Here is a 25,643-nt window from a genome sequence, read left to right on the forward strand (position 1 = left end):
AGTATAGAGTGGTGATGTATGGACGTCTTTCCCAAACATAGCCTGGTCCCAGATCTGTTTGTGTCGTCTTGCCAAGTACTATGGTCACAGCGGCGTGACGAGGACTACAGGAGAGTCGGCAAGACTGTACAAACCATGGAGATATTTCATAACCAGGCTTCCTAGATGAATGACCAGTAAACTCATTCTAGAACCGATTCTGTGTGTTCCAGTGCTTTGCTAGAACATTCAATGTGTACCAACAACAATGGTCTCTCTCTCTCTCTCTCCTCTGTACAATGGACAAACATCTGTTTTCCCCAGCCATCCTCCCACCCACAAAAAAAGGTCACACAACAATTCAAGAGGATCATACCATTTGTTTTTTTGAAATGTATTTATTTACCAAAACTGAGCAGGAAGCAGACCGATATGAAGTGATAGATACATATAATAGATAGAGTGAACTTTGAACTGTTTAGAATTATTCTCTACCTCTACCCAGCCCTGTGCCATTAGTTGAAGGCTCTTTGAACACATCACAAATTACACTCTGGTTCATGTCTACCGTAACTAACTCAGTGTTTGGGGAGTATTTCCACTACTTAAATTACAACTATCGTGTCCCCCCGCCAGTGAATTCCTTTCCAGTCTAAATTTGTGACAATTTTGAGATACAATAACATATATTTAATTCTGTGTGCACAGTATGACGCTCTGACGTCCATGTAAACTAGTGGCAGCCACATACGAAGGAAGACAATGCTGCACGAAACTGTAGATGCACTATATTGGCACACAGTACCCACAGATTCAATAACTAAGAAACAAACAAACATCTCCCCGTGTGATGAAATACAGAAATCCCTGTATTTTGAAAGTTATATATCTTTTAAAAACGTGATCGCTGATAAGCAAAACATTTTTTTAGGACTATGTCAACAGTGGACGAATGAAACAGATACCAAAAGATTAGTCTTTGGGTGGAGTTTTCCTTTTAAAGTGCCAGGATAAGTACAAGCCCTAAAACATGTGACAAATATACCAGACTCAAGATGAGACTGGAGAGCCTAAAACGGTAGACACTAACGATTTACCATGCGGATTCAAATGTGTATATTTTAAGCAAAGATGCTTAACCAAAAGGGACCCTATTCCTTTTATTATATTTTTATTTTATATCTTTATTTAACTAGGCAAGTCAGTTAAGAACACATTCTTATTTTCAATGACTGCCTGGGAACAGTGGGTTAACTGCCTTGTTCAGGGGCAGAATGACAGATTTGTACCTTGTCAGCTCGGGGATTTGAACTTGCAACCTTCCAGTTACTAGTCCAACGCTCTAACCACTAGGCTACCCTGCCACCCCATTTGGGACGTTTCTTAGATTAAAAACACTAAACTCGATCAAACATCAACATACATGGACCACCAGTCAGTTACAAGGTCAGAGGTCAACTTCGATTAAACCTCGATCCCCAAAACGGCATAATCAGGTAAACTCCTATTCGTGAAAATCAGCAGCATTGTCTTCAAACGACAGATGGCTTCGTTTCTCTTCTAAAAGGGGAACGCGTTGCCAAACTACCAAGTTGCAGACGGCCGTTCGGCACGCGATCTGACGCAAGACAATTAAATCTGCCGCAAACTATAAAATGACTCTACTGCACCCTATGTTCTCCAAATGAAGGACAATGATAAGTGAAAATCCCCATTGTTGATAGGGCAGCAACCCCAGTTCAAAGGGAGATTGTGCCACTGCCTCTGGGACATTACAATGGTCCACATTTGGATTTAAAATAGTGAACGCGTTTCTGGACTGTTCCAGCCAATACCATAGTAAAAGAGTGCCCTGCGGATGAGGATGCTTCCCACGTCTCCCCCTCTTCCCTCCCCTCTGTCCATCATGCTACTTAAGAGGTACCCGGCAGTCCCTGCTGTGCTCTAGCCAATCAGGTCACCCAGTCAGTTCCTCATCCTGGTGGGTTTCTCGGGGGCCTCCGCCCCCTCTTCGGGGGCCTGGGGACCAGAGAACGCATGGTGGTACAGGTGCCCGTGATTGGCTGCAGCGTTATACAGCTTATACAGTGCCTGGAGAAATGAGAAGAGGGATCGTAACTGGCCAAGAAGAGGGGGCATTTAAATAAATCATTGTCTGAACTCTCAAGATCGTTGGTCCAAAATGTGTCTAGATACAGAAACCGTACTTCTACAGAACCTGTGAACAACAGGATAGGAAAAGGGTGCATTTCAGACTAACCAATATTGGAATGCTCAATATTGGAATACATCCAGTAGGCCTATACCATAGAGATGGACTGATACATCCAGTAGGCCTATACCATAGAGATGGACTGATACATCCAGTAGGCCTATACCATAGAGATGGACTGATACATCCAGTAGGCCTATACCATAGAGATGGACTGATACATCCAGTAGGCCTATACCATAGAGATGGACTGATACATCCAGTAGGCCTATACCATAGAGATGGACTGATACATCCAGTAGGCCTATACCATAGAGATGGACTGATACATCCAGTAGGCCTATACCATAAAGTTGGAGAAGAAAGAGGACTTATCTTTGTGTCTGTGCCATTATGGCTAAACTAGCTCTATCCATCTGGAGTTCTCTTTTTATCTCTATGGCCTAACGCTGACTGATTGAGAACACAACTCACCTCATTTGTGCTTCCCTGTTGCAAAACATAGAAAAACAAAAACACAGGTCTTAGACAAATTAAATGTAATATAAAATATTTACACGTTTGAAATGTTGTCTTCAGCTCAAACTCTTAAAAAGACAACACGTTGCAATTATTTCCAGATTGTTCAACACAGTAAAATGTGTTGTATGTCGCCACCTAGTGGTTCAGATGCTCTCACTTATACACAACATTTCTAGTTAAAACTGTGAGGATCCTTCTGGTTTAGGAGTCCATAAACTTTGAATCACTTTATGATACACGCATCGATATGATAACGCACATTGTCATAGACCGCATGTACCATGTCCATTTTAGGACATCCTCAGCCTCAAACCTTCCTTGAGTCATTCCTTTTCCTCCTTTGAGTCAATTCCTTCAAGAAGGAGTGAGATTTAACACAATGGATGTGGTGAGGTATGAGACTGAGGATATCCTAAAAATGGACACCGTACCCCTGGCTATACACTAAAATATAGAATAAAATACACATTTAGAATTTGGGCATCGCCCAGGTGTGGGGACTTACCTGGTCCCAGAGTGCTCCAGCCACCTGGTCGATGACCTGACCCAGCTCTCGGTACTCCCCAGAGTAGCGTATGTAGGCCCAGGTACACAGGGTGATCAACGTCAGGCCCAGAATCATATTACACACGCTGGCGATGATGTCAACCCCCACGAAGCCCGTGATCCCCGCCGCCACGTACATGATGAAGATCACCACGAACAGAGTGGCCGGGGTGCGGGCGGCGTGGAAGATGTTCTTGGAGTCGTTGTGCTTGATGTACTGGTTGAACACCTCGTCCACCTGGAACAGAGTTGGTTATAGGGGGATTTTACCACTGTGTTACTCTAGAAATAAGGGGGAGGGGTCTGATGAAGGAATTTATATTTTTAAAGTAATGACTAAAGTATTCCACCCTGAAATCATATAATTGTATGAAATGTGTTAGAGCATAATTTAATAATGTGTGTGACTAGGCCATTGTGTTACTATTTCGCAATATGAGCTGGGTAGCGTTGAGGCATTCAAGGCCAACTGAACTGTCGACTTGTGATCTAGCTAGGGGAGTAACTGTTAGGAATGGCTAGGCTTGCAGAAGATAATGAGAAACTGTGTGTTAGTATTGTGAAGAAAATACAGCCCACCCAAAGAAAGGTAGAGTTTCTAATGATGTGTGTGATAAGGATTGTGTTCTCATTTTGAAGTCAGAGTCTCTGAATAAAGTATGGATCTATTGCAGACTGGGATGTTGTCTAAATTATTCTATTAACTCGGGCCTTACAACCTCTGGGAATTGGTCAAAGCTCAGTGATTGTTGAGTTATCATCATCGGGATTGAACATTCTCGTGACAGGGTCCATTCAATCTGTTCTGAAGATCCGCGCTACAGCAGAATTCTAATTTAAAAAAGGTCATTTCCGATTGGCCCGTAGTCTTTATTTTATTTACATATTAGACCTTTTATTTCAACAGGAAGTCAACATTGAGACAGAGGGTCTCATTTCCAGGTGAGCCCTGTGAAACACAATATCTACACATTTAAAACTACACATGTTGAAATACACACACAAACAAAAAATAAGTTACATTTCTCAGCTACTAGGTCCTCAATCAACACTAGCTACTAGGTCCTCAATAAACACTAGCTACTAGGTCCTCAAGCAACACTAGCTACTAGGTCCTCAATCAAACACTCTAAACTAACTGTGCGGCACCAGAACATCCCATTTTAATGAGATCTGTAGATTGTTCCCGAAGTGGGCCCACTTCAACACTAAAAGAATATTCTAAATCATTCAATTAACAGATAAATCCCATTGACGGCATCTACACAATTCAGTGGATACCTGCCCCTGAATGTTCCCAGGGAACTGCCCCCCCCCCCCCCCCCCCAGAATATTCCCAGCGAACTGCCCCCCCCCCCCGAATATTCCCAGCGAACTGCCCCCCCCCCCCCCGAATATTCCCAGCGAACTGCCCCCCCCGAATGTTCCCAGCGAACTGCCCCCCCCCGAATGTTCCCAGGAACTGCCCCCCCTGCCCCGAATGTTCCCAGGGAACTGCCCCCCCAGGGAACTGCCCCGAATGTAACCAGCGAACTGCCCCCCCAGAATGTAACCAGGGAACTGCCCCCAGAATGTAACCAGGGAACTGCCCCCGAATGTAACCAGGGAACTGCCCCCGAATGTAACCAGGGAACTGCCCCCGAATGTAACCAGGAACTGCCCCCGAATGTAACCAGGAACTGCCCCCGAATGTAACCAGGGAACTGCCCCCGAATGTAACCAGGGAACTGCCCCGAATGTAACCAGGAACTGCCCCGAATGTAACCAGGGAACTGCCCCCCCAGAATGTTCCCAGGGAACTGCCCCCGAATGTAACCAGGGAACTGCCCCCCAGAATGTAACCAGGGAACTGCCCCCCAGAATGTAACCAGGGAACTGCCCCCCCAGAATGTAACCAGGGAACTGCCCCCCCCAGAATGTAACCAGGGAACTGCCCCCAGAATGTAACCAGGGAACTGCCCCCAGAATGTAACCAGGGAACTGCCCCGAATGTAACCAGGAACTGCCCCCAGAATGTAACCAGGGAACTGCCCCCAGAATGTAACCAGGAACTGCCCCCAGAATGTAACCAGGGAACTGCCCCCCGAATGTTCCCAGGGAACTCCCCCCCCCAGAATGTTCCCAGCGAACTGCCCCCCAGAATGTTCCCAGCGAACTGCCCCCCCAGAATGTTCCCAGCGAACTGCCCCCCCCCCAGAATGTAACCAGGGAACTGCCCCCCAGAATGTAACCAGGAACTGCCCCCCCCCAACGTAACCAGGGAACTGCCCCCCCCGAACGTAACCAGGAACTGCCCCCCCCCGAATGTAACCAGGGAACTGCCCCCAGAATGTAACCAGGGAACTGCCCCCAGAATGTAACCAGGGAACTGCCCCCAGAATGTAACCAGGGAACTGCCCCCAGAATGTTTCCAGTGCCTATCCAAAGTTTACACCCATTTTCAAAATATTTACATTTACATTTAAGTCATTTAGCAGACGCCCTTATCCAGAGCGACTTACAAATTGGTGCGTTCACCTTATGACAAAATATTCCCCCTTCTGTTGGTTTACAGCCCGAAATTAAATGCATTAAAATATATTATTTTTGTCATTGATCTACACATCCTGCCCGACAACTTCCAAGTGAAAAACATATTCAGATTTATTTATATCAATAAAAGACAAACATAAATACCTTGGTTGGATAAGTGTCCACCCCCTTGTAATATTGTAATAGCAGTCCTACATTAGCTTGGGTGTAACCAGTCACCTTCACCAATCACCTTCACCAATCACCTTCACCAATCACCTTCACCAATCACCTTCACCAATCACCTTCACCAATCACCTTCACCAATCACCTTCACTCACCTTCACCAGTCACCTTCACCAGTCACCTTCACCAATCACCTTCACCAGTCACCTTCACCAATCACCTTCACCAATCACCTTCACCAATCACCTTCACCAATCACCTTCACCAATCACCTTCACCAATCACCTTCACCAATCACCTTCACCAATCACCTTCACACACCAAGTGAATTACCATCCATCTGTATCACATTTGAGTGATTTATATGATGATTTCAGGATATATTCAGCAGTTCCTGTAGGTTCCCTTCTATTAGTGGGGAAGTTCTAATGGGACACAGGGTTATAACATCTTGTTTGCTTGCTGACCGCCATAATACCAAAGAAGAAGAAGAAGAAGGTTCCCTCTGCTGGGTAGTGAATTGCAAAGCAGACACTTCAACCATGAGCACCAAGGAGTGTTCAAATGAATTCCAGGACAAAGTTGTGTTGAGTTGTGTTAAGGCAAGGCTTTTATTTCCACGACTGGTCACAGTGTGCACGTGACAACAATGTCTGCCATGTATAGTAGCGTGGCCAGAAGGAAGCGATTACTCAAGAAAACCCACCTTGAATCCTGTTTGAAGGATGAAACTAAAATTTAAAAAAACACTCAGGAGATTCTTTAGCTATATGGCAAAAAAAGTTTAGTGGTCTGAAGAAACAAGAACTGAACCTTTTGGCCTAAATGCAAAGCGTCACGTTTGGCGCAAATCCAACATGGCACATCACTCAATGAACACCATCCCTACTGTGAAGCATGGTGGTGGCAACACCATGTTATGGAGAAGTTTCTGATCAGGATAGAACAGGACATGAATGTAGCAATGTACAGAAAAGTCCTTGAGGAAAAGCTGCTGCCCTCTGCGAGAAAGTTGAAACTGGGACGGAAGTTCACCTTTCAGCATGACAACGAAGCACACGGTCAAAGCTACAGTGGAGTGGCTAAGGAATAAATTACTTAGATATTGCATCCATCAACGCTCTGCCAGGAACTTGAACGAGCTTGAACGGTTTTGTTAAAGAACAAATGGTCAAAGGTGAGGAAAGACGGAAGACAGGGATTCAGATTCCACCTGTGACAGACCACCAAAGAGGGAATTTCCTATTGGGTTAAAGGTTATAAGAAAGATGTTGGTTTCCCGAGCGAGAGACAGGGGGTTCAGATCCCACCTGTGCTTCCTGTGACATACCTCTCCCTCCAGCTGTAGCAGGTAGCGTCGGCTGAACTCCTCCCCTCCCATCTTCTTGACCCCCCGAAACACCTGGAGGGCTTCCTCTCTGATGTCACTGTGTCTGGCCTGGAGCTCTGCTGGAGCCAGGAAGGGCCGGTCCCCACCACACACCTGGGGAGAGAGGAGGAGGAATGGAGGGGATAGAGGTGGAATGGAGGGGAGAGAGGTTGAGGAGGAGGAATGGAGGGGAGAGAGGTTGAGGAGGAATGGAGGGGAGAGAGGAGGAGGAATGGAGGGGAGAGAGGAATGGAGGGGAGAGAGGAATGGAGGAGGAGGAATGGAGGGGAGAGAAGTTGAGGAGAAAGAGGAGGAGGAGAATTGAGAATTCACTCTTCGGGAGAGTGACTGTTGGTCGGGGGAGGGGTGGACAACCGCAGGTCTCAGGACAACCGCAGGTCTCAGGACAACCGCAGGTCTCAGGACAACCGCAGGTCTCAGGACAACCGCAGGTCTCAGGACAACCGCAGGTCTCAGGACAACCGCAGGTCTCAGGACAACCGCAGGTCTCAGGACAACCGCAGGTCTCAGGACAACCGCAGGTCTCAGGACAACAGCAGGTCTCAGGACAACAGCAGGTCTCAGGACAACAGCAGGTCTCAGGACAACAGCAGGTCTCAGGACAACAGCAGGTCTCAGGACAACAGCAGGTCTCAGGACAACAGCAGGTCTCAGGACAACAGCAGGTCTCAGGACAACAGCAGGTCTCAGGACAACAGCAGGTCTCAGCAGCATTATTTTCGGTAGGCAGCAGCATTATAATCGGAGATAAACCCGGATAAGTCCTGCCTTGTTACCTGCTCCATCTTCTTGTTGTACAGGTCCCTGGCTGCGGCCACTGCTGCCAGGTTGTTGGCCTCCGCCGTGGCCTGAGGAACACCACACGGTTATATTCATCAGGTAATAACGCACTATTAATGATGGAAGAAAGATACAACACAAGACATTGGTACCTGCAGCATGGATTTCGGGTGTGGCAGCTCCTCCCCCTGGTAGATTTTGATGTATGCCTGGGTGGTGGTGGTGGTGGTGGTGGTGGAGGGGGGGGGAATCATCATCAACAAACGCCTACATTACTTCACAACAATTTCAATATCATTATTTTCACTGGTTGGTTGAAGCATTCACTCCATTGTGAATAATGGTTGATGCACATTGTTTAACCGTACCAAATTCAAGTAGCCTGGTCCCAGATCTGTTTGTGCTGTCTTGTTAACTTCTGTCAACGACCAGAGGACTTACAAACAGATCTGGGACCAGGCTAAAAATCGAAGACCCCCCCCCAGGACCTTGAAGTACTCCAGCAGGCCTCTGCAGGTGATGTTGCTGCCGTTGATCTCCTTGACATCCAGGTTCCTGGGACTCAGCAGCCACGGGACCAGCACCTGCAGGTTGTTGATGAACTCACGGTCGATCTCTGCACACGGGTTAGGGAGAAGTGAGATTAGGAAAAGGGTAGGTATGTAACCATGTTGCCTCGAGCCGGGCTTGAACCAGCGACCCTTTGCATTAACCAAGTAGGAGGACTAAACAAAAACACACTTCCTGTCATGTGACAATTTCAGTCATGTAAAATGAAAAATGAAATCGCATCAAAGGAACATTAACTTTAATTATTATTAACCTTTATTTAACTAGGCAAGTTAGCGAAGAACAAATTCTTATTTACAATGACGGCCTAGGAACAGTGGGTTAACTGGTCTAGGAACAGTGGGTTAACTGGTCTAGGAACAGTGGGTTAACTGCCTTGTTCAGGGGCAGAACGACAGATTTGTACCTTGTCAGCTCAGGGATTTGATCCAACAACCTTTCGGTTACTGGCACAACGCTCTAACCACTAAGCTACCTTCCGCCTCAAACTATAGTGGGCTGTGTGCTTTAAATTAAATCAATGGGATTAGTCTGTTGTGTTTAAATTCATCAATGGGATTAGTCTGTTGTGTTTTGTCACCCCAAAGTGTGTTTAAATACATCAATGGGATTAGTCTGTTGTGTTTTGTCACCCCAAAGTGTGTTTAAATTCATCAATGGGATTAGTCTGTTGTGTTTTGTCACCCCAAAGTGTGTTTAAATTCATCAATGGGATTAGTCTGTTGTGTTTAAATACATCAATGGGATTAGTCTGTTGTGTTTAAATGCATCAATGGGATTAGTCTGTTGTGTTGTATTGTACCTTTGAGTCTGCCGTCGAAGTTGGGGTTGGTGGCCACTTTGAGTCCGGGGTGGGGCATCAGGAAGCAGGAGATGTTGGTGAAGCAGGAGTGGATGTGTTTACGAACGTTCTGCAGCTCCTCATGTTGGTTCTCTGAGATCTACAACACAGAACCACAGACACACAACCACATAACCACAGACACACAACCACATAACCACAGACACACAACCACAGAACCACAGACACACAACCGATAACGATAACCACAGACACACAACCACATAACCACAGACAAACAGTCAACCACAGACACACAACCACAACCACAGACACAAACACAAGCTCAGTTGGTAACAGGGTACTGCTACCACAAGGTCATGGGTTCAACTCCTGCAGAGGATTAGAGGGATCTGTATGTTTGTTTGGATTAAAGTGTCTTCTTATATTACTATTATCATTATAATCATTATCGTCATAATCATTATCGTCATAATCATTATCGTCATAATCATAATCATTATCAGCATAATCATTATAATCATAATCACTATCGTTATAATCACTATCGTTATAATCACTATCGTTATAATCACTATCATCATAATCATTGTTATTATAATCGTTATTAATTTTGTTATTATTATAATATTCATCTTTATTTTTATTATGATCATCATAATCATCATTATTATTATTGTCATCATTACCATTATTATCATTGTCATCATTACCATTATTATCATTTATCATTATTATAATTCATCATTATCATTATTATCAGTATCATTATTATCATTATCGGTATTATCACTATTATCAGTATCACTATTATCATTATCGGTATTATCACTATTATCAGTATCACTATTATCCGTATCATTATCATCATGATCAGTATTATCACCGTTATCGTTGTCGGTATTATCGCCATTATCGTTATTGGTATTATCAGTATAATTATTATCATTATCGGTATTGTCACCATTATCATTATCATTATTATCAGTATCATTATTATCACCATTATCATTATCGTCATTTCCATTATCAGTATTATCATCATTACAATTTTTATCATTATCAATATTAGCCCCGTTATCATTATCAGTGTCATTATCACCATCATCATTATCGGTATTATCATCATTACCATTATTATCATTATCGATATTGGCCCCATTATCATTATCGCCATTATCATTATCTGTATTATCCGTATCGTTATTATCGTCATTATCATTGGCGTCATTGTCATTATCATTATCGGTATTATCATCATTGACATTATCATTATTGTCATCATTGACATTATCATTATTATCATTATCGGTATTATCAGTATCATTATTATAACTAACATGATCATGTCGCATAAATATCAGCCTTTTAGTTTCTGGTAACGACACTGTTAATATAACTCTTGTTGTTGTTATCTTTATGTGAACCACTATAATCATTGTTCATCGGTGACCTCTGACCTTGAGTCTTTTCTCCAGGAACTTCATGCCTCCTTCCTGCCCGTAGCCGAACTCGTAGGGAAAACTCCAGTCCCGGACCAGGAATATCATGGACTGGAACAATACAGACATGGCTTCACTAAGTTACGGCGCAGTGGCAAAGCATTAGCAAGGAAAGTCTCTGACAGCAAGAAGCTACCAAAGTAAATAGGACCTAAATCATTCCTGCGCTGGTGAATCAGCCTTGTTATACCAGCCTGAGGTAAACTGGATCATCTTGTTAAACCAGTCTTGTTAAACCAGTCTTGTTAAACCAGTCTTGTTAAACCAGTCTTGTTAAACCAGCCTTCTGGTAAACTGAATCAGACTCGGTAAACCACCCTGATCTCGCGAGCTCACATTCTGTTTCACGAATGTCAGCGCAGTGGTCAGTCTGGATGCTCAAGCCTCTAAAACTGAATAACAGGAAGGAGAGAACGTCCTACCTGGAATGGTCTGGATGCTCAAGCCTCTAAAACTGTATAACAGTGGTCAGTCTGGATGCTCAAGCCTCTAAAACTGAATAACAGTGGTCAGTCTGGATGCTCAAGCCTCTAAAACTGAATAACAGTGGTCAGTCTGGATGCTCAAGCCTCTAAAACTGAATAACAGTGGTCAGTCTGGATGCTCAAGCCTCTAAAACTGTATAACAGTGGTCAGTCTGGATGCTCAAGCCTCTAAAACTGAATAACAGTGGTCAGTCTGGATGCACAAGCCTCTAAAACTAAATAACAGTGGCCAGTCTGGAAGCACAAGCCTCTAAAACTGAATAACAGGAAGGAGAGAATGTCCTACCTGGAATGGTCTGGATGCTCAAGCCTCTAAAACTGTATAACAGTGGTCAGTCTGGATGCTCAAGCCTCTAAAACTGAATAACAGTGGTCAGTCTGGATGCACAAGCCTCTAAAACTGAATAACAGTGGTCAGTCTGGATGCACAAGCCTCTAAAACTGAATAACAGTGGTCAGTCTGGATGCTCAAGCCTCTAAAACTGAATAAGAGTGGTCAGTCTGGATGCTCAAGCCTCTAAAACTGAATAACAGGAAGGAGAGAACGTCCTACCTGGAATGGTCTGGATGCTCAAGCCTCTAAAACTGTATAACAGTGGTCAGTCTGGATGCTCAAGCCTCTAAAACTGAATAACAGTGGTCAGTCTGGATGCTCAAGCCTCTAAAACTGAATAACAGGAAGGAGAGAACGTCCTACCTGGAATGGTCTGGATGCTCAAGCCTCTAAAACTGTATAACAGTGGTCAGTCTGGATGCTCAAGCCTCTAAAACTGAATAACAGTGGTCAGTCTGGATGCTCAAGCCTCTAAAACTGAATAACAGTGGTCAGTCTGGATGCTCAAGCCTCTAAAACTGAATAACAGTGGTCAATCTAGATGCTCAAGCCTCTAAAACTGAATAACAGTGGTCAGTCTGGATGCTCAAGCCTCTAAAACTGAATAACAGTGGTCAGTCTGGATGCTCAAGCCTCTAAAACTGTATAACAGTGGTCAGTCTGGATGCTCAAGCCTCTAAAATTGAATAACAGTGGTCAGTCTGGATGCTCAAGCCTCTAAAACTGAATAACAGTGGTCAGTCTGGAAGCACAAGCCTCTAAAACTGAATAACAGTGGTCAGTCTGGATGTTCAAGCCTCTAAAACTGAATAACAGTGGTCAGTCTGGAAGCACAAGCCTCTAAAACTGAATAACAGTGGTCAGTCTGGATGTTCAAGCCTCTAAAACTGAATAACAGGAAGGAGAGAATGTCCTACCTGGAATGGTCTGGATGCTCAAGCCTCTAAAACTGTATAACAGTGGTCAGTCTGGATGCTCAAGCCTCTAAAACTGAATAACAGTGGTCAGTCTGGATGCACAAGCCTCTAAAACTGAATAACAGTGGTCGGTCTGGATGCTCAAGCCTCTAAAACTGAATAACAGTGGTCAGTCTGGATGCACAAGCCTCTAAAACTGAATAACAGTGGTCAGTCTGGATGCTCAAGCCTCTAAAACTGAATAACAGTGGTCAGTCTGGATGCTCAAGCCTCTAAAACTGAATAACAGTGGTCAGTCTGGATGCACAAGCCTCTAAAACTGAATAACAGGAAGGAGAGAACGTCCTACCTGGAATGGTTTAAGGAACGTTTCCTCCATAGCGAGTCTGCCATACTCAGTGAAGAGCTACAAAACAACACAGAGAGAGGAGAAGGTCCTGTAGGTCCTGTGTAGCTCAGTTGGTAGAGCATGGCGCTTGTAACGCCAGGGTAGTGGGTTCGATCCCCGGGACCACCCATACGTAGAATGTATGCACACATGACTGTAAGTCGCTTTGGATAAAAGCGTCTGCTAAATGGCATATATTATTATTATTATTATTATTATTTATTATTATTTATTATTATTATATTATTATTATTATGAGAAGAGAGAGAACAACAAACAAACTAAATCAACACTGATCACAATCAGGAGTTTTCAAAATGTTAAGAGAAAACAGAGTCGTCATCTATCTGAATGTCTCCACAGTAAAAGACCTCAGTGATATTGTAGGTGATGTAATCTCTACTGTACCTGTAAGTGTTGAAGATCATCCTCCTGGACATTCTGCGAGATGTTGTACACCTGCGAAACGAGACTCAACTGTTCTACTCCAACATGTTTTTGGCACAGAAGATCTACGGTTGTCGACGTCTCTAAACAATGTCATTACTCATGTTCTAAGACAGTGGGGTCGTTAGGGGCCAAAGCCACTGTATCTGTTAAGACAATGGGGTCGTTAGGGGCCAAAGCCACTGTACCTGTTAAGACAGTGGGGTCGTTAGGGGCCACTGTATCTGTTAAGACAATGGGGTCGTTAGGGGCCAAAGCCACTGTACCTGTTAAGACAGTGGGGTCGTTAGGGGCCACTGTATCTGTTAAGACAATGGGGTCGTTAGGGGCCAAAGCCACTGTACCTGTTAAGACAGTGGGGTCTAAAGCAACTGTACCTGTTAAGACAGTGGGGTCGTTAGGGGCCAAAGCCACTGTATCTGCTAAGACAGTGGGGTCGTTAGGGGCCAAAGCCACTGTATCTGCTAAGACAGTGGGGTCGTTAGGGGCCAAAGCCACTGTACCTGTTAAGACAGTGGGGTCGTTAGGGGCCAAAGCCACTGTATCTGCTAAGACAGTGGGGTCGTTAGGGGCCAAAGCCACTGTATCTGCTAAGACAGTGGGGTCCTGTTAAGACAGTGGGGTCGTTAGGGGCCAAAGCCACTGTACCTGTTAAGACAGTGGGGTCGTTAGGGGCCAAAGCCACTGTACCTGTTAAGACAGTGGGGTCGTTAGGGGCCACTGTATCTGTTAAGACAATGGGGTCGTTAGGGGCCACTGTATCTGTTAAGACAATGGGGTCGTTAGGGGCCAAAGCCACTGTACCTGTTAAGACAGTGGGTCGTTAGGGGCCACTGTATCTGTTAAGACAGTGGGGTCGTTAGGGGCCTAAGCCACTGTACCTGTTAAGACAGTGGGGTCGTTAGGGGCCACTATCTGTTAAGACAATGGGGTCGTTAGGGGCCACTGTATCTGTTAAGACAATGGGGTCGTTAGGGGCCAAAGCCACTGTACCTGTTAAGACAGTGGGGTCGTTAGGGGCCAAAGCCACTGTATCTGTTAAGACAGTGGGGTCGTTAGGGGCCAAAGCCACTGTACCTGTTAAGAGAGTGGGGTCGTTAGGGGCCAAAGTCACTGTATCTGTTAAGACAGTGGGGTCGTTAGGGCCACTGTACCTGTTAAGACAGTGGGGTCGTTAGGGCCACTGTACCTGTTAAGACAGTGGGGTCGTTAGGGCCACTGTACCTGTTAAGACAGTGGGGTCGTTAGGGGCCAAAGCCACTGTATCTGTTAAGACAGTGGGGTCCCAAAGCCACTGTATCTGTTAAGACAGTGGGGTCGTTAGGGCCACTGTACCTGCTAAGAGAGTGGGGTCCCAAACTGTATCCAAGACAGTGGGGTCGTTAGGGGCCACTGTACCTGTTAAGACAGTGGGGTCGTTAGGGGCCAAAGCCACTGTATCTGCTAAGACAGTGGGGTCATTAGGGGCCAAAGCCACTGTATCTGCTAAGACAGTGGGGTCGTTAGGGCCACTGTATCTACTAAGACAGTGGGGTCGTTAGGGGCCAAAGCCACTGTACCTGTTAAGACAGTGGGGTCGTTAGGGCCACTGTATCTGTTAAGACAGTGGGGTCGTTAGGGGCCAAAGCCACTGTATCTGTTAAGACAGTGGGGTCGTTAGGGGCTGTACCTGTTAAGACAGTGGGGTCGTTAGGGGCCAAAGCCACTGTACCTGTTAAGACAGTGGGGTCGTTAGGTACCTGTTAAGACAGTGGGGTCGTTAAAAGCCACTGTACCTGTTAAGACAGTGGGGTCGTTAGGGGCCAAAGCCACTGTATCTGCTAAGACAGTGGAGGTTAGGGGCCAAAGCCACTGTATCTGCTAAGACAGTGGGGTCCCACTGTATCTGCTAAGACAGTGGGGTCGTTAGGGGCCAAAGCCACTGTATCTGCTAAGACAGTGGGGTCGTTAGGGGCCAAAGCCACTGTAGCTGTTAAGACAGTGGGGTCGTTAGGGGCCAAAGCCACTGTATCTGTTAAGACAGTGGGGTGGTTAGGGCCAAAGCCACTGTATCTGTTAAGACAGTGGGGTCGTTAGGGCCAAAGCCACTGTATCTGTTAAGACAGTGGGGTGGTTAGGGCCAAAGCCACTGTATCTGTTAAGACAGTGGGGTGGGGCCACTGTATCTGCTAAGACAGTGGGGTCACCAAAGCCACTGTATCTGTTAAGACAGTAAGACAAGACAGTGGGGTCGTTAGGGCCACTGTATCTGTTAAGACAGTGGGGTCATTAGGGGCCAAAGCCACTGTATCTGTTAAGACAGTGGGGTCGTTAGGGGCCACTGTATCTGTTAAGACAGTGGGGTCGTTAGGGCCACTGTATCTGTTAAGACAGTGGGGTCGTTAGGGGCCACTGTATCTGCTAAGACAGTGGGGTCATTAGGGGCCAAAGCCACTGTATCTGTTAAGACAGTGGGGTCGTTAGGGCCAAAGCCACTGTATCTGTTAAGACAGTGGAGTCGTTAGGGCCAAAGCCACTGTATCTGTTAAGACAGTGGGGTCGTTAGGGACCACTGTATCTGTTAAGACAGTGGGGTCGTTAGGGGCCAAAGCCACTGTATCTGCTAAGACAGTGGGGTCGTTAAAAGCCACTGTATCTGTTAAGACAGTGGGGTCGTTAGGGCCACTGTATCTGTTAAGACAGTGGGGTCGTTAGGGGCCACTGTATCTGTTAAGACAGTGGGGTCGTTAGGGGCCACTGTATCTGTTAAGACAGTGGGGTCGTTAGGGGCCACTGTATCTGTTAAGACAGTGGGGTCGTTAGGGGCCAAAGCCACTGTATCTGTTAAGACAGTGGGGTCGTTAGGGGCCACTGTATCTGTTAAGACAGTGGGGTCCCACTGTATCTGTTAAGACAGTGGGGTCTTAGGGCCACTGTATCTGTTAAGACAGTGGGGTCGTTAGGGGCCACTGTATCTGTTAAGACAGTGGGGTCCCACTGTATCTGTTAAGACAGTGGGGTCGTAAGACAAGACAGTGGGGTCGTTAGGGGCCAAAGCCACAGTGGGGTCGTGTATCTGTTAAGACAGTAAGACAGTGGGGTCGTTAGTTAAGACAGTGGGGTCGTTAGGGGCCAAAGCCACTGTATCTGTTAAGACAGTAAGACAGTGGGGTCGTTAGGGCCACCACTGTAAGACAGTGGGGTCTGTTAAGACAGTGGGGTCGTTAGGGGCCAAAGCCACTGTATCTGTTAAGACAGTGGGGTCGTTAGGGGCCAAAGCCACTGTATCTGTTAAGACAGTGGGGTCGTTAGGGCCACTGTACCTGCTAAGAGAGTGGGGTCGTTAGGGCCAAAGCCACTGTATCTGTTAAGACAGTGGGGTCGTTAGGGGCCAAAGCCACTGTATCTGCTAAGACAGTGGGGTCAAGACAGTGGGTGGGGTCGTTAGGGCCACTGTATCTACTAAGACAGTGGGGTCGTTAAAAGCCACTGTACCTGTTAAGACAGTGGGGTCGTTAGGGGCCAAAGCCACTGTATCTGTTAAGACAGTGGGGTCGTTAGGGGCCAAAGCCACTGTATCTGTTAAGACAGTGGGGTCGTTAGGGGCCAAAGCCACTGTACCTGTTAAGACAGTGGGGTCGTTAGGGGCCAAAGCCACTGTACCTGTTAAGACAGTGGGGTCGTTAGGGGCCAAAGCCACTGTACCTGTTAAGACAGTGGGGTCGTTAGGGGCCAAAGCCACTGTACCTGCTAAGACAGTGGGGTCGTTAGGGGCCAAAGCCACTGTATCTGCTAAGACAGTGGGGTCGTTAGGGGCCAAAGCCACTGTATCTGCTAAGACAGTGGGGTCGTTAGGGGCCAAAGCCACTGTATCTGCTAAGACAGTGGGGTCCCAAAGCCACTGTATCTGCTAAGACAGTGGGGTCGTTAGGGGCCAAAGCCACTGTATCTGTTAAGACTAAGACAGTGGTGGGGTGGTTAGGGCCAAAGCCACTGTATCTGTTAAGACAGTGGGGTCCCAAAGCCACTGTATCTGTTAAGACAGTGGGGTGGTTAGGGCCAAAGCCACTGTATCTGTTAAGACAGTGGGGTCGTTAGGGCCACTGTATCTGCTAAGACAGTGGGGTCGTTAGGGGCCAAAGCCACTGTATCTGTTAAGACAGTGGGGTCGTTAGGGGCCACTGTACCTGTTAAGACAGTGGGGTCGTTAGGGCCACTGTATCTGTTAAGACAGTGGGGTCATTAGGGGCCAAAGCCACTGTATCTGTTAAGACAGTGGGGTCGTTAGGGGCCACTGTATCTGTTAAGACAGTGGGGTCAGTGGTTAAGACAGTGGGGTCGTTAGGGGCCACTGTATCTGCTAAGACAGTGGGGTCATTAGGGGCCAAAGCCACTGTATCTGTTAAGACAGTGGGGTCCAAAGCCACTGTATCTGTTAAGACAGTGGGGTCGTTAGGGCCAAAGCCACTGTATCTGTTAAGACAGTGGGGTCGTTAGGGACCACTGTATCTGTTAAGACAGTGGGGTCGTTAGGGGCCAAAGCCACTGTATCTGCTAAGACAGTGGGGTCGTTAGGGGCCAAAGCCACTGTATCTGTTAAGACAGTGGGGTCGTTAGGGCCACTGTATCTGTTAAGACAGTGGGGTCGTTAGGGGCCACTGTATCTGTTAAGACAGTGGGGTCGTTAGGGGCCACTGTATCTGTTAAGACAGTGGGGTCGTTAGGGGCCAAAGCCACTGTATCTGTTAAGACAGTGGGGTCGTTAGGGGCCACTGTATCTGTTAAGACAGTGGGGTCGTTAGGGGCCACTGTATCTGTTAAGACAGTGGGGTCGTTAGGGGCCACTGTATCTGTTAAGACAGTGGGGTCGTTAGGGGCCAAAGCCACTGTATCTGTTAAGACAGTGGGGTCGGGGTCATCTGTTAAGACAGGGGCCAAAGCCACTGTATCTGTTAAGACAGTGGGGTCGTTAGGGCTGTTAAAGCCACTGTATCTGTTAAGACAGTGGGGCCACTGTATCTGTTAAGACAGTGGGGTCAAAGCCACTGTATCTGTTAAGACAGTGGGGTCGTTAGGGGCCACACTGTATCTGTTAAGACAGTGGGGTCGATAGGGGCCACTGTATCTGTTAAGACAGTGGGGTCGTTAGGGGCCAAAGCCATTGTATCTGTTAAGACAGTGGGGTCGTTAGGGGCCAAAGCCATTGTATCTGTTAAGACAGTGGGGTCGTTAGGGGCCAAAGCCACTGTATCTGTTAAGACAGTGGGGTCGTTAGGGGCCAAAGCCACTGTATCTGCTAAGACAGTGGGGTCGTTAAAAGCCACTGTATCTGCTAAGACAGTGGGGTCGTTAGGGGCCAAAGCCACTGTTTTGTACCTGCATGGAGCTGATCATAGTGCTTAGTGCAAACACAGTGGCTGAATCCCTCAACGTTGACTGGCTGTCGAACGTTCCCTGGGTGTCCATCAGTAGAACAGCCACCTGAAGGACGAGACAGGACAACAGAACTCTTCATCAGTGTTAATGATATTACAGTTTAACTGGAGAGACAAAACTGAAGATTAACAAGTTCATTTCCTGCCATTCTACACATTTTGCCATGGGGTGGAGAGAAACATTTGCATAATTACTGGTCGCTAGATTGATTTACCAATCAAAAACATGTTGATACAAGCTAATTAAGTGACTGACATAACAAGAGAAAACCTGCTGATGCACAACCACATTTAGAAATTACACCTGGTGTTTTCTACTATTATAACTCACAACAGTAAGTTGAGACCCTGACTGAGTTCTGCTGAGTGGGCTCATCCCCGATTTAAGATGGACCAACAAACATCTGTAAATATCACAGATTGGGTCTCTGACTGTAGTTGTTATACAGAATCTACCCATGGGGCTCTGAGTCAAAAGTAGTGCACTATGTAGGGAATAGGGTCTAAAGTAGTGCACTATATAGGGAATAGGGTCCAAAGTAGTGCACTATATAGGGAATAGGGTCCAAAGTAGTGCACTATATAGGGAATAGGGTCTAAAGTAGTGCACTATATAGGGAATAGGGTCTAAAGTAGGGAATAGCAATAGGCACTATATAGGAATAGGGTCTAAAGTAGTGCACTATATAGGAATAGGGTCTAAATAGGGTCTAAAGTAGTGCACTATATAGGGAATAGGGTCTAAAGTAGTGCACTATATAGGGAATAGGGTCTAAAGTAGTGCACTATATAGGGAATAGGGTCTAAAGTAGTGCACTATATAGGGAATAGGGTCTAAAGTAGTGCACTATATAGGGAATAGGGTCTAAAGTAGTGCACTATAGTACTATATAGGAATAGGGTCTAAAGTAGTGCACTATATAGGGAATAGGGTCTAAAGTAGTGCACTATATAGGGAATAGGGTCTAAAGTAGCACACTATATAGGGAATAGGGTCTAAAGTAGTGCACTATATAGGGAATAGGGTCTAAAGTAGTGCACTATGTAGGGAATAGGGTCTAAAGTAGTGCACTATGTAGGGAATAGGGTCTAAAGTAGTGCACTATGTAGGAAATAGGGGCCCATTTGGGACGCACACCCCTTGAATACAGGTCAAAGGTGAGGATCTGATACCTTGCGTCCATCTGGCTTGTCCACCAGGAACACTTCGCTCCAGATCTGAATGCCAGTGGTCTCCCTCTCAGATCCACCCCTCCAGGAGAACCCCGTCAGGGGCTCCTCTGCCTCCCCCAGCCACTCCTCAGACGCCTGGGGACCATTAGATTAGATACAGACTCATTCAGGAGAGAAATACAACACGGATCGAAGCTTTTTGGACCAATCCTGCTGCTAGCATATTAGTCACAAACTTTACAACAGTAAGACGCATCATAACCTTAATCATCACATTATGTCAATGCAGCAACAGTGACGCAACGTTTAATTACAGACAGTCTCTTACATGCTGAGGGATGGGTCACAGCCGGGTCAAGAGATATGAACACAAGACATGAACCACCAGGTGTGACAGGCGTCATTTAACAGTGTTGCTTCCTTCCTCTGGACCTCTGTCTCACAAACACAAGTGACCTTCCTAATATCTTAGCCAACTTCGCCACTGAAAAGATAGCATTTCGGCAGCACGGATGGAGACATTTCAAGCTGAGTAGTGAGGTTACCAATCCCCATCCGTTACACAAGCATGACCTTTGAACTCACCTGGCTGTACATGTAACGCAGCATGAAGTCCATGAGGAAGGACTTGCCCTTGCGGAACGCCCCGGCCACAGATATGGCCACCACTTCCCTGTTGTGGACCTCTTCGGCCAATAGGATCCGACTCAGCGCCACCTCGTCCAACTCGAAGGTGTGGTCGTCCTTGACAACAAGCACCTGGATGGGCCGCGCCCTTCCATCGGGCTCCTCCTCCTCTGAGCTCCAGTCGTAGGTGGCTTTGTCTGTGAAGGACCCTGTCACATGACAAGGGAGGTACAAATTTAAAAAATGTTGCACATCCCATAATTCTCTCAAGTACATCTGAAATGGCTCCCTATTTTCCTATGTAGTGCATAGTATAGTGTACTTTTGACCAGAGATCTAAGAGCCCTATATAGTGCACTACCTTATGGGTCCTGTTCAAAAGTAGTGCACTAAATAGGGAATAGGGTGTCATTTGGGACACAAACTCACACTATAATACTCCCCAATGATTTATTGGGGAACCAATGTTTCAGCACCCAGTACCTTCCTCGGGGCTAAAGGGAAAATAGCGACAGACTTAACGTCCAATACCCAGAGGGAGAAGGAATAAACTGCAGAAAGATGATGTCATCAAAGCGCACAGTTTTTGTTTGTTTGTTTGTTGTGAGTTTAATTCAAATCTGGATATGTCAATAACTTTTTCGTAATGACAAGTAATGTTAAGGGCTTGTTAATACCACAACGGCTATCTCCCCCCGGTGGTTAACAGATCAGCATCATCTCCCCCCGGTGGTTAACAGATCAGTATCATCATCTCCCCCCCCGGTGGTTAACAGATCAGTATCATCTGCCCCCCCCCCCCCCGGTGGTTAACAGATCAGTATCATCTGCTATCTCTCCCCCCCCCCGGTGGTTAACAGATCAGTATCATCTGTATCATCTATCATCTGCCCCCCGGTGGTTAACAGATCAGTATCATCTGCTATCTCCCCCCGGTGGTTAACAGATCAGTATCATCTGCAGATATCATCCCCCCCCGGTCAGTATCATCTGGTTAACAGATCAGTATCATCTGCTATCTCCCCCCCGGTGGTTAACAGATCAGTATCATCTGCCATCTCCCCCCGGTGGTTAACAGATCAGTATCATCTGCCATCTCCCCCCATCTGGTGGTTAACAGATCAGTATCATCTGCTATCTCCCCCCGGTGGTTAAACAGATCAGTATCATCTGCTATCCCCCCGGTGGTTAACAGATCAGTATCATCTGCTATCCCCCCCGGTGGTTAACAGATCAGTATCATCTGCTATCTCCCCCCGGTGGTTAACAGATCGGTATCATCTGCCATCTCCCCCCGGTGGTTAACAGATCAGTATCATCTGCCATCTCCCCCCGGTGGTTAACAGATCAGTATCATCTGCTATCTCCCCCGGTGGTTAACAGATCAGTATCATCTGCTATCTCCCCCCCGGTGGTTAACAGATCAGTATCATCTGCTATCTCCCCAGATCAGTATCATCTGTCTCCCCCCGGTGGTTTAACAGATCAGTATCATCTGCAGATCAGTATCATCTCCCCCCCGGTGGTTAACAGATCAGTATCATCTGCTATCTCCCCCCCCCGGTGGTTAACAGATCAGTATCATCTGCTATCTCCCCCCGGTGGTTAACAGATCAGTATCATCTGGTTTAACAGATCAGTATCATCTGCATCTCCCCCCAATAAGAAATCTGCTATCCCAGATCAGTATCATCTGCTATCTCCCCCCCGGTGGTTAACAGATCAGTATCATCTGCTATCCTGGTTAACAGATCAGTATCATCTGCTATCTCTCCCCCGGTGGTTAACAGATCAGTATCATCTGCTATCTCCCAGTATCATCTGCTATCTCCCCCCCCCCCGGTGGTTAACAGATCAGTATCATCTGCTATCTCTCCCCGGTGGTTAACAGATCAGTATCATCTGCTATCTCTCCCCCCCCCGGTGGTTAACAGATCAGTATCATCTGCTATCTCCCCCCGGTGGTTAACAGATCAGTATCATCTGCTATCTCCCCCCCCCGGTGGTTAACAGATTGGTTCATCTCAACAGATCAGAATCTGCATCCCAAATGGTTTCTAACAGATCAGTATCATAGAGTGGGCAGAGTAGACATGAGAGACAGAATAGACCATTTGAGACACATGCATACTGTAGCTGAGCGAGACGTTAAATCCAGTAATGATTCAAGTTAAGCATTGGTTCAGAACAGAGGATGTGGTTTGAGACAGAGAGAGAGACACAGAGAGACAGAGAGACAGAGAGAGAGAGAGAGAGACACAGAGAGAGAGAGAGAGACAGAGACAGAGACAGAGAGAGAGACAGAGACAGAGACAGAGACAGAGACAGAGACAGAGACAGAGACAGAGACAGAGAATGAGACACAGAGACACAGAGACAGAGAGATAGAGAGAGACAGAGACAGAGAATGAGACACAGAGACACAGAGAGAGAGAGAGACAGAGACAGAGAATGAGACACAGAGAGACACAGAGAGAGACACAGAGAATGAGACACAGAGACACACAGAGAGAGCGAGAGACACACAGAGAGAGCGAGAGACACACAGAGAGAGCGAGAGACACACAGAGAGAGCGAGAGACACACAGAGAGAGCGAGAGACACACAGAGAGAGCGAGAGACACACAGAGAGAGCGAGAGACACACAGAGAGACACACAGAGAGACACACAGAGAGACACACAGAGAGACACACAGAGAGACACACAGAGAGACACACAGAGAGACACACAGAGAGACACACAGAGAGACACACAGAGAGACACACAGAGAGACACACAGAGAGAGCACAGAGAGACACACAGAGAGACACACAGAGACACACAGAGAGAAAGAGAGACACACAGAGAGAAAGACAGAGAGAAACACAGAGAGAAAGACAGAGAGAAAGACAGAGAGAAAGACAGAGAGAAAGACAGAGAGAAAGACAGAGAGAAAGACAGAGAGAAAGACAGAGAGAAAGACAGAGAGCTTTCCTTTCCAGGAAGGCAGTGACTCAGTCTGCCTCTTCACAGTCTCCAGAGGCCTAATGGCTGTGTAGGCCGCAAAATCCTAGCTAGTCTGCTAACAAGGAGAAGACTGAGGAGCACACAGTCACGATATAGTGGAATGATTTTCTCCTCTTGAAGTAATGTGTTGTGTTAGCAGGCTGTTAACACACAGAAGAGTTGATAGATGGAACGGCCTACTGTCTAAGAATATATCTTATCACCCACAACACTCTAAGCTTTATCTCTGCATTTGTATGAGATGACATAATAATAAACATAGCATTAAGTCTCTTTAATACAAGAACAGGCTAATACTGTAGGTGATAAAGGAAGAGACCATTTTGGGGCATTAAAAACAGACTACAGACCACAGTTAATCATGTAAAACAGTCCTGTCATCCTATGTTTCTCTGGTCTGGACTGGGGGCATTTATTTATTCTCACAAAAAAATAAAAACAACAAAGCAAAGCCTGTCCTAAAATAACAGGTTAAGGTTTCATCCCAAATGGCACACTATTATGTAGTGTACTATATAGGGAATAGAGTGCCATTTGAGACATACCCTTAGTCAAAAGTAGTGCACTATATAGGGAATAGGGTGTCATTTGGGACATAATCCCAACTTCCAAACTAGCTGGTCATTGACTCCTGCTACAGAGCAGCTTCATACATCAGCAGAGTCTAGGTCTACTCCGTACATGTACTGGGCCAATGCTCATTGCTGCTCAACTCTCTTTAAATAATAGAACAACAACATTCGATGTCACTCTATAGCTTCCAACCCAGTCATTCTAGCTATCACAAAAGGCTACCTTATGTTGAATGCCCGACGGCTCTTAGTATGTCTAATGATGACGGCGTTAAAACAAGATCGTTTTAACTATGTGATAATAGACCCAAATGGTACGGCACAATTGGTGTTTATCAAACAGATACGAGATGAACACCAATCAGAAACCAGAGACATACATACAGTAGCTGAGTGAAATGTAATGCTAAGGATGGTGCCATCGGTTTGCCTCAGGTCCACCCATACCCTCTATAGCTAAACCCACACCCCCTATAGCCGCCCCGCCTTGACAGGTATTTGTGTAAGGGCCTAGTCCTGTAAATCAAATCTCTCTAACACTGGTTCATTCTAGCGTTGTTTTTATTGCTGTCGTTCGTTGATCTGTGCGGTAATCATTTTAAAGGGTGCGGGGATGGAGATGCTCAGACAGACGATCCACTGGCCTGTAGACTAAAGTGAATAGAATAGACGCTTGGCCTGGGTCTATATTAGTTGATCAGCTGAACGGGGCTTGGTTTGAGTCTGGTCCAGGCCAGCGTTTTTGCGATTGTTGAGCATTCAATAGATGTAATTGGTTTGTTCTGACAATAACACGCAAATTACAACGCCTGCCCCATCATTATTCATGCACAAACATCTGATCAGCTGCATCGCTGAGACTCTCCCATAGCCTGGGCTACATTAAATAGGCTAAATAGCGCACCTCTTTTTGTAATCTGTTTTTAAAAAATGTGCGTCTACAAGAGGACACATTTAGTCATCTTCATAATGATTAACCACTCACCCCAGCTGTCTCTGTCTTTACGGTTTCTCGCCATGTCTTTCTGTTTTGACTGTACGTGAGAACCTACGCGGCTGTCATGTAGACACGGGAACTAAAGGGAGGACCTCTTTCCAAACCCACACCGAGGAGGATGCTCATAGAAGAGAGGACGCTGAAGCCGACGGGGAGTTGGGTGTGCAGTATTTCTATAAATTGCAAGGAGGAGGAGGAGGAGGAGGAGGGAGGGGGAGGGGTTGTGTTGTTTTTTTCTGCACGTTTTGTGGTTACAGTTGCTTGCTTGTTTACATCGTTAGG

General features: G+C 46.2%; 1 protein-coding gene across 1 annotated transcript; it reads right to left on the reverse strand.

Annotated features, from left to right (window-relative positions):
• Window positions 1-359: 359 nt before the first annotated feature.
• LOC124046776 (atlastin-1-like) lies at window positions 360-25,535 on the reverse strand. The gene is made up of 15 exons (XM_046367524.1): window positions 25,350-25,535; window positions 20,744-20,994; window positions 20,159-20,293; window positions 18,927-19,031; window positions 13,533-13,583; window positions 13,086-13,142; window positions 10,959-11,051; window positions 9,499-9,637; window positions 8,615-8,742; window positions 8,279-8,335; window positions 8,123-8,194; window positions 7,287-7,439; window positions 3,219-3,497; window positions 2,666-2,680; window positions 360-2,070 (listed from the first exon to the last, which is right to left on the reverse strand). The coding sequence occupies exons 1-15, from the start codon at window positions 25,381-25,383 to the stop codon at window positions 1,945-1,947; spliced, it is 1,695 nt and encodes a 564-aa protein (XP_046223480.1). The 5' UTR covers window positions 25,384-25,535; the 3' UTR covers window positions 360-1,944.
• Between the last annotated feature and the right edge of the window lie 108 nt (window positions 25,536-25,643).

Source organism: Oncorhynchus gorbuscha, linkage group LG10 (assembly GCF_021184085.1).
Source record: "Oncorhynchus gorbuscha isolate QuinsamMale2020 ecotype Even-year linkage group LG10, OgorEven_v1.0, whole genome shotgun sequence".
In the NCBI taxonomy this organism is placed as follows: Eukaryota; Metazoa; Chordata; class Actinopteri; order Salmoniformes; family Salmonidae; genus Oncorhynchus; species Oncorhynchus gorbuscha.

Excerpts from the sequence above, each read along its gene's own strand:
- LOC124046776 (XM_046367524.1), bottom strand. The coding sequence starts at position 25,383 with ATGGCGAGAAACCGTAAAGACAGAGACAGCTGGG. Across the intron at positions 20,995-25,349 it reads TAAAGACAGAGACAGCTGGG|GGTCCTTCACAGACAAAGCC; the intron begins GTGAGTGGTTAA and ends GTCATGTGACAG. Across the intron at positions 8,195-8,278 it reads ACCCGAAATCCATGCTGCAG|GCCACGGCGGAGGCCAACAA; the intron begins GTACCAATGTCT and ends GGTGTTCCTCAG.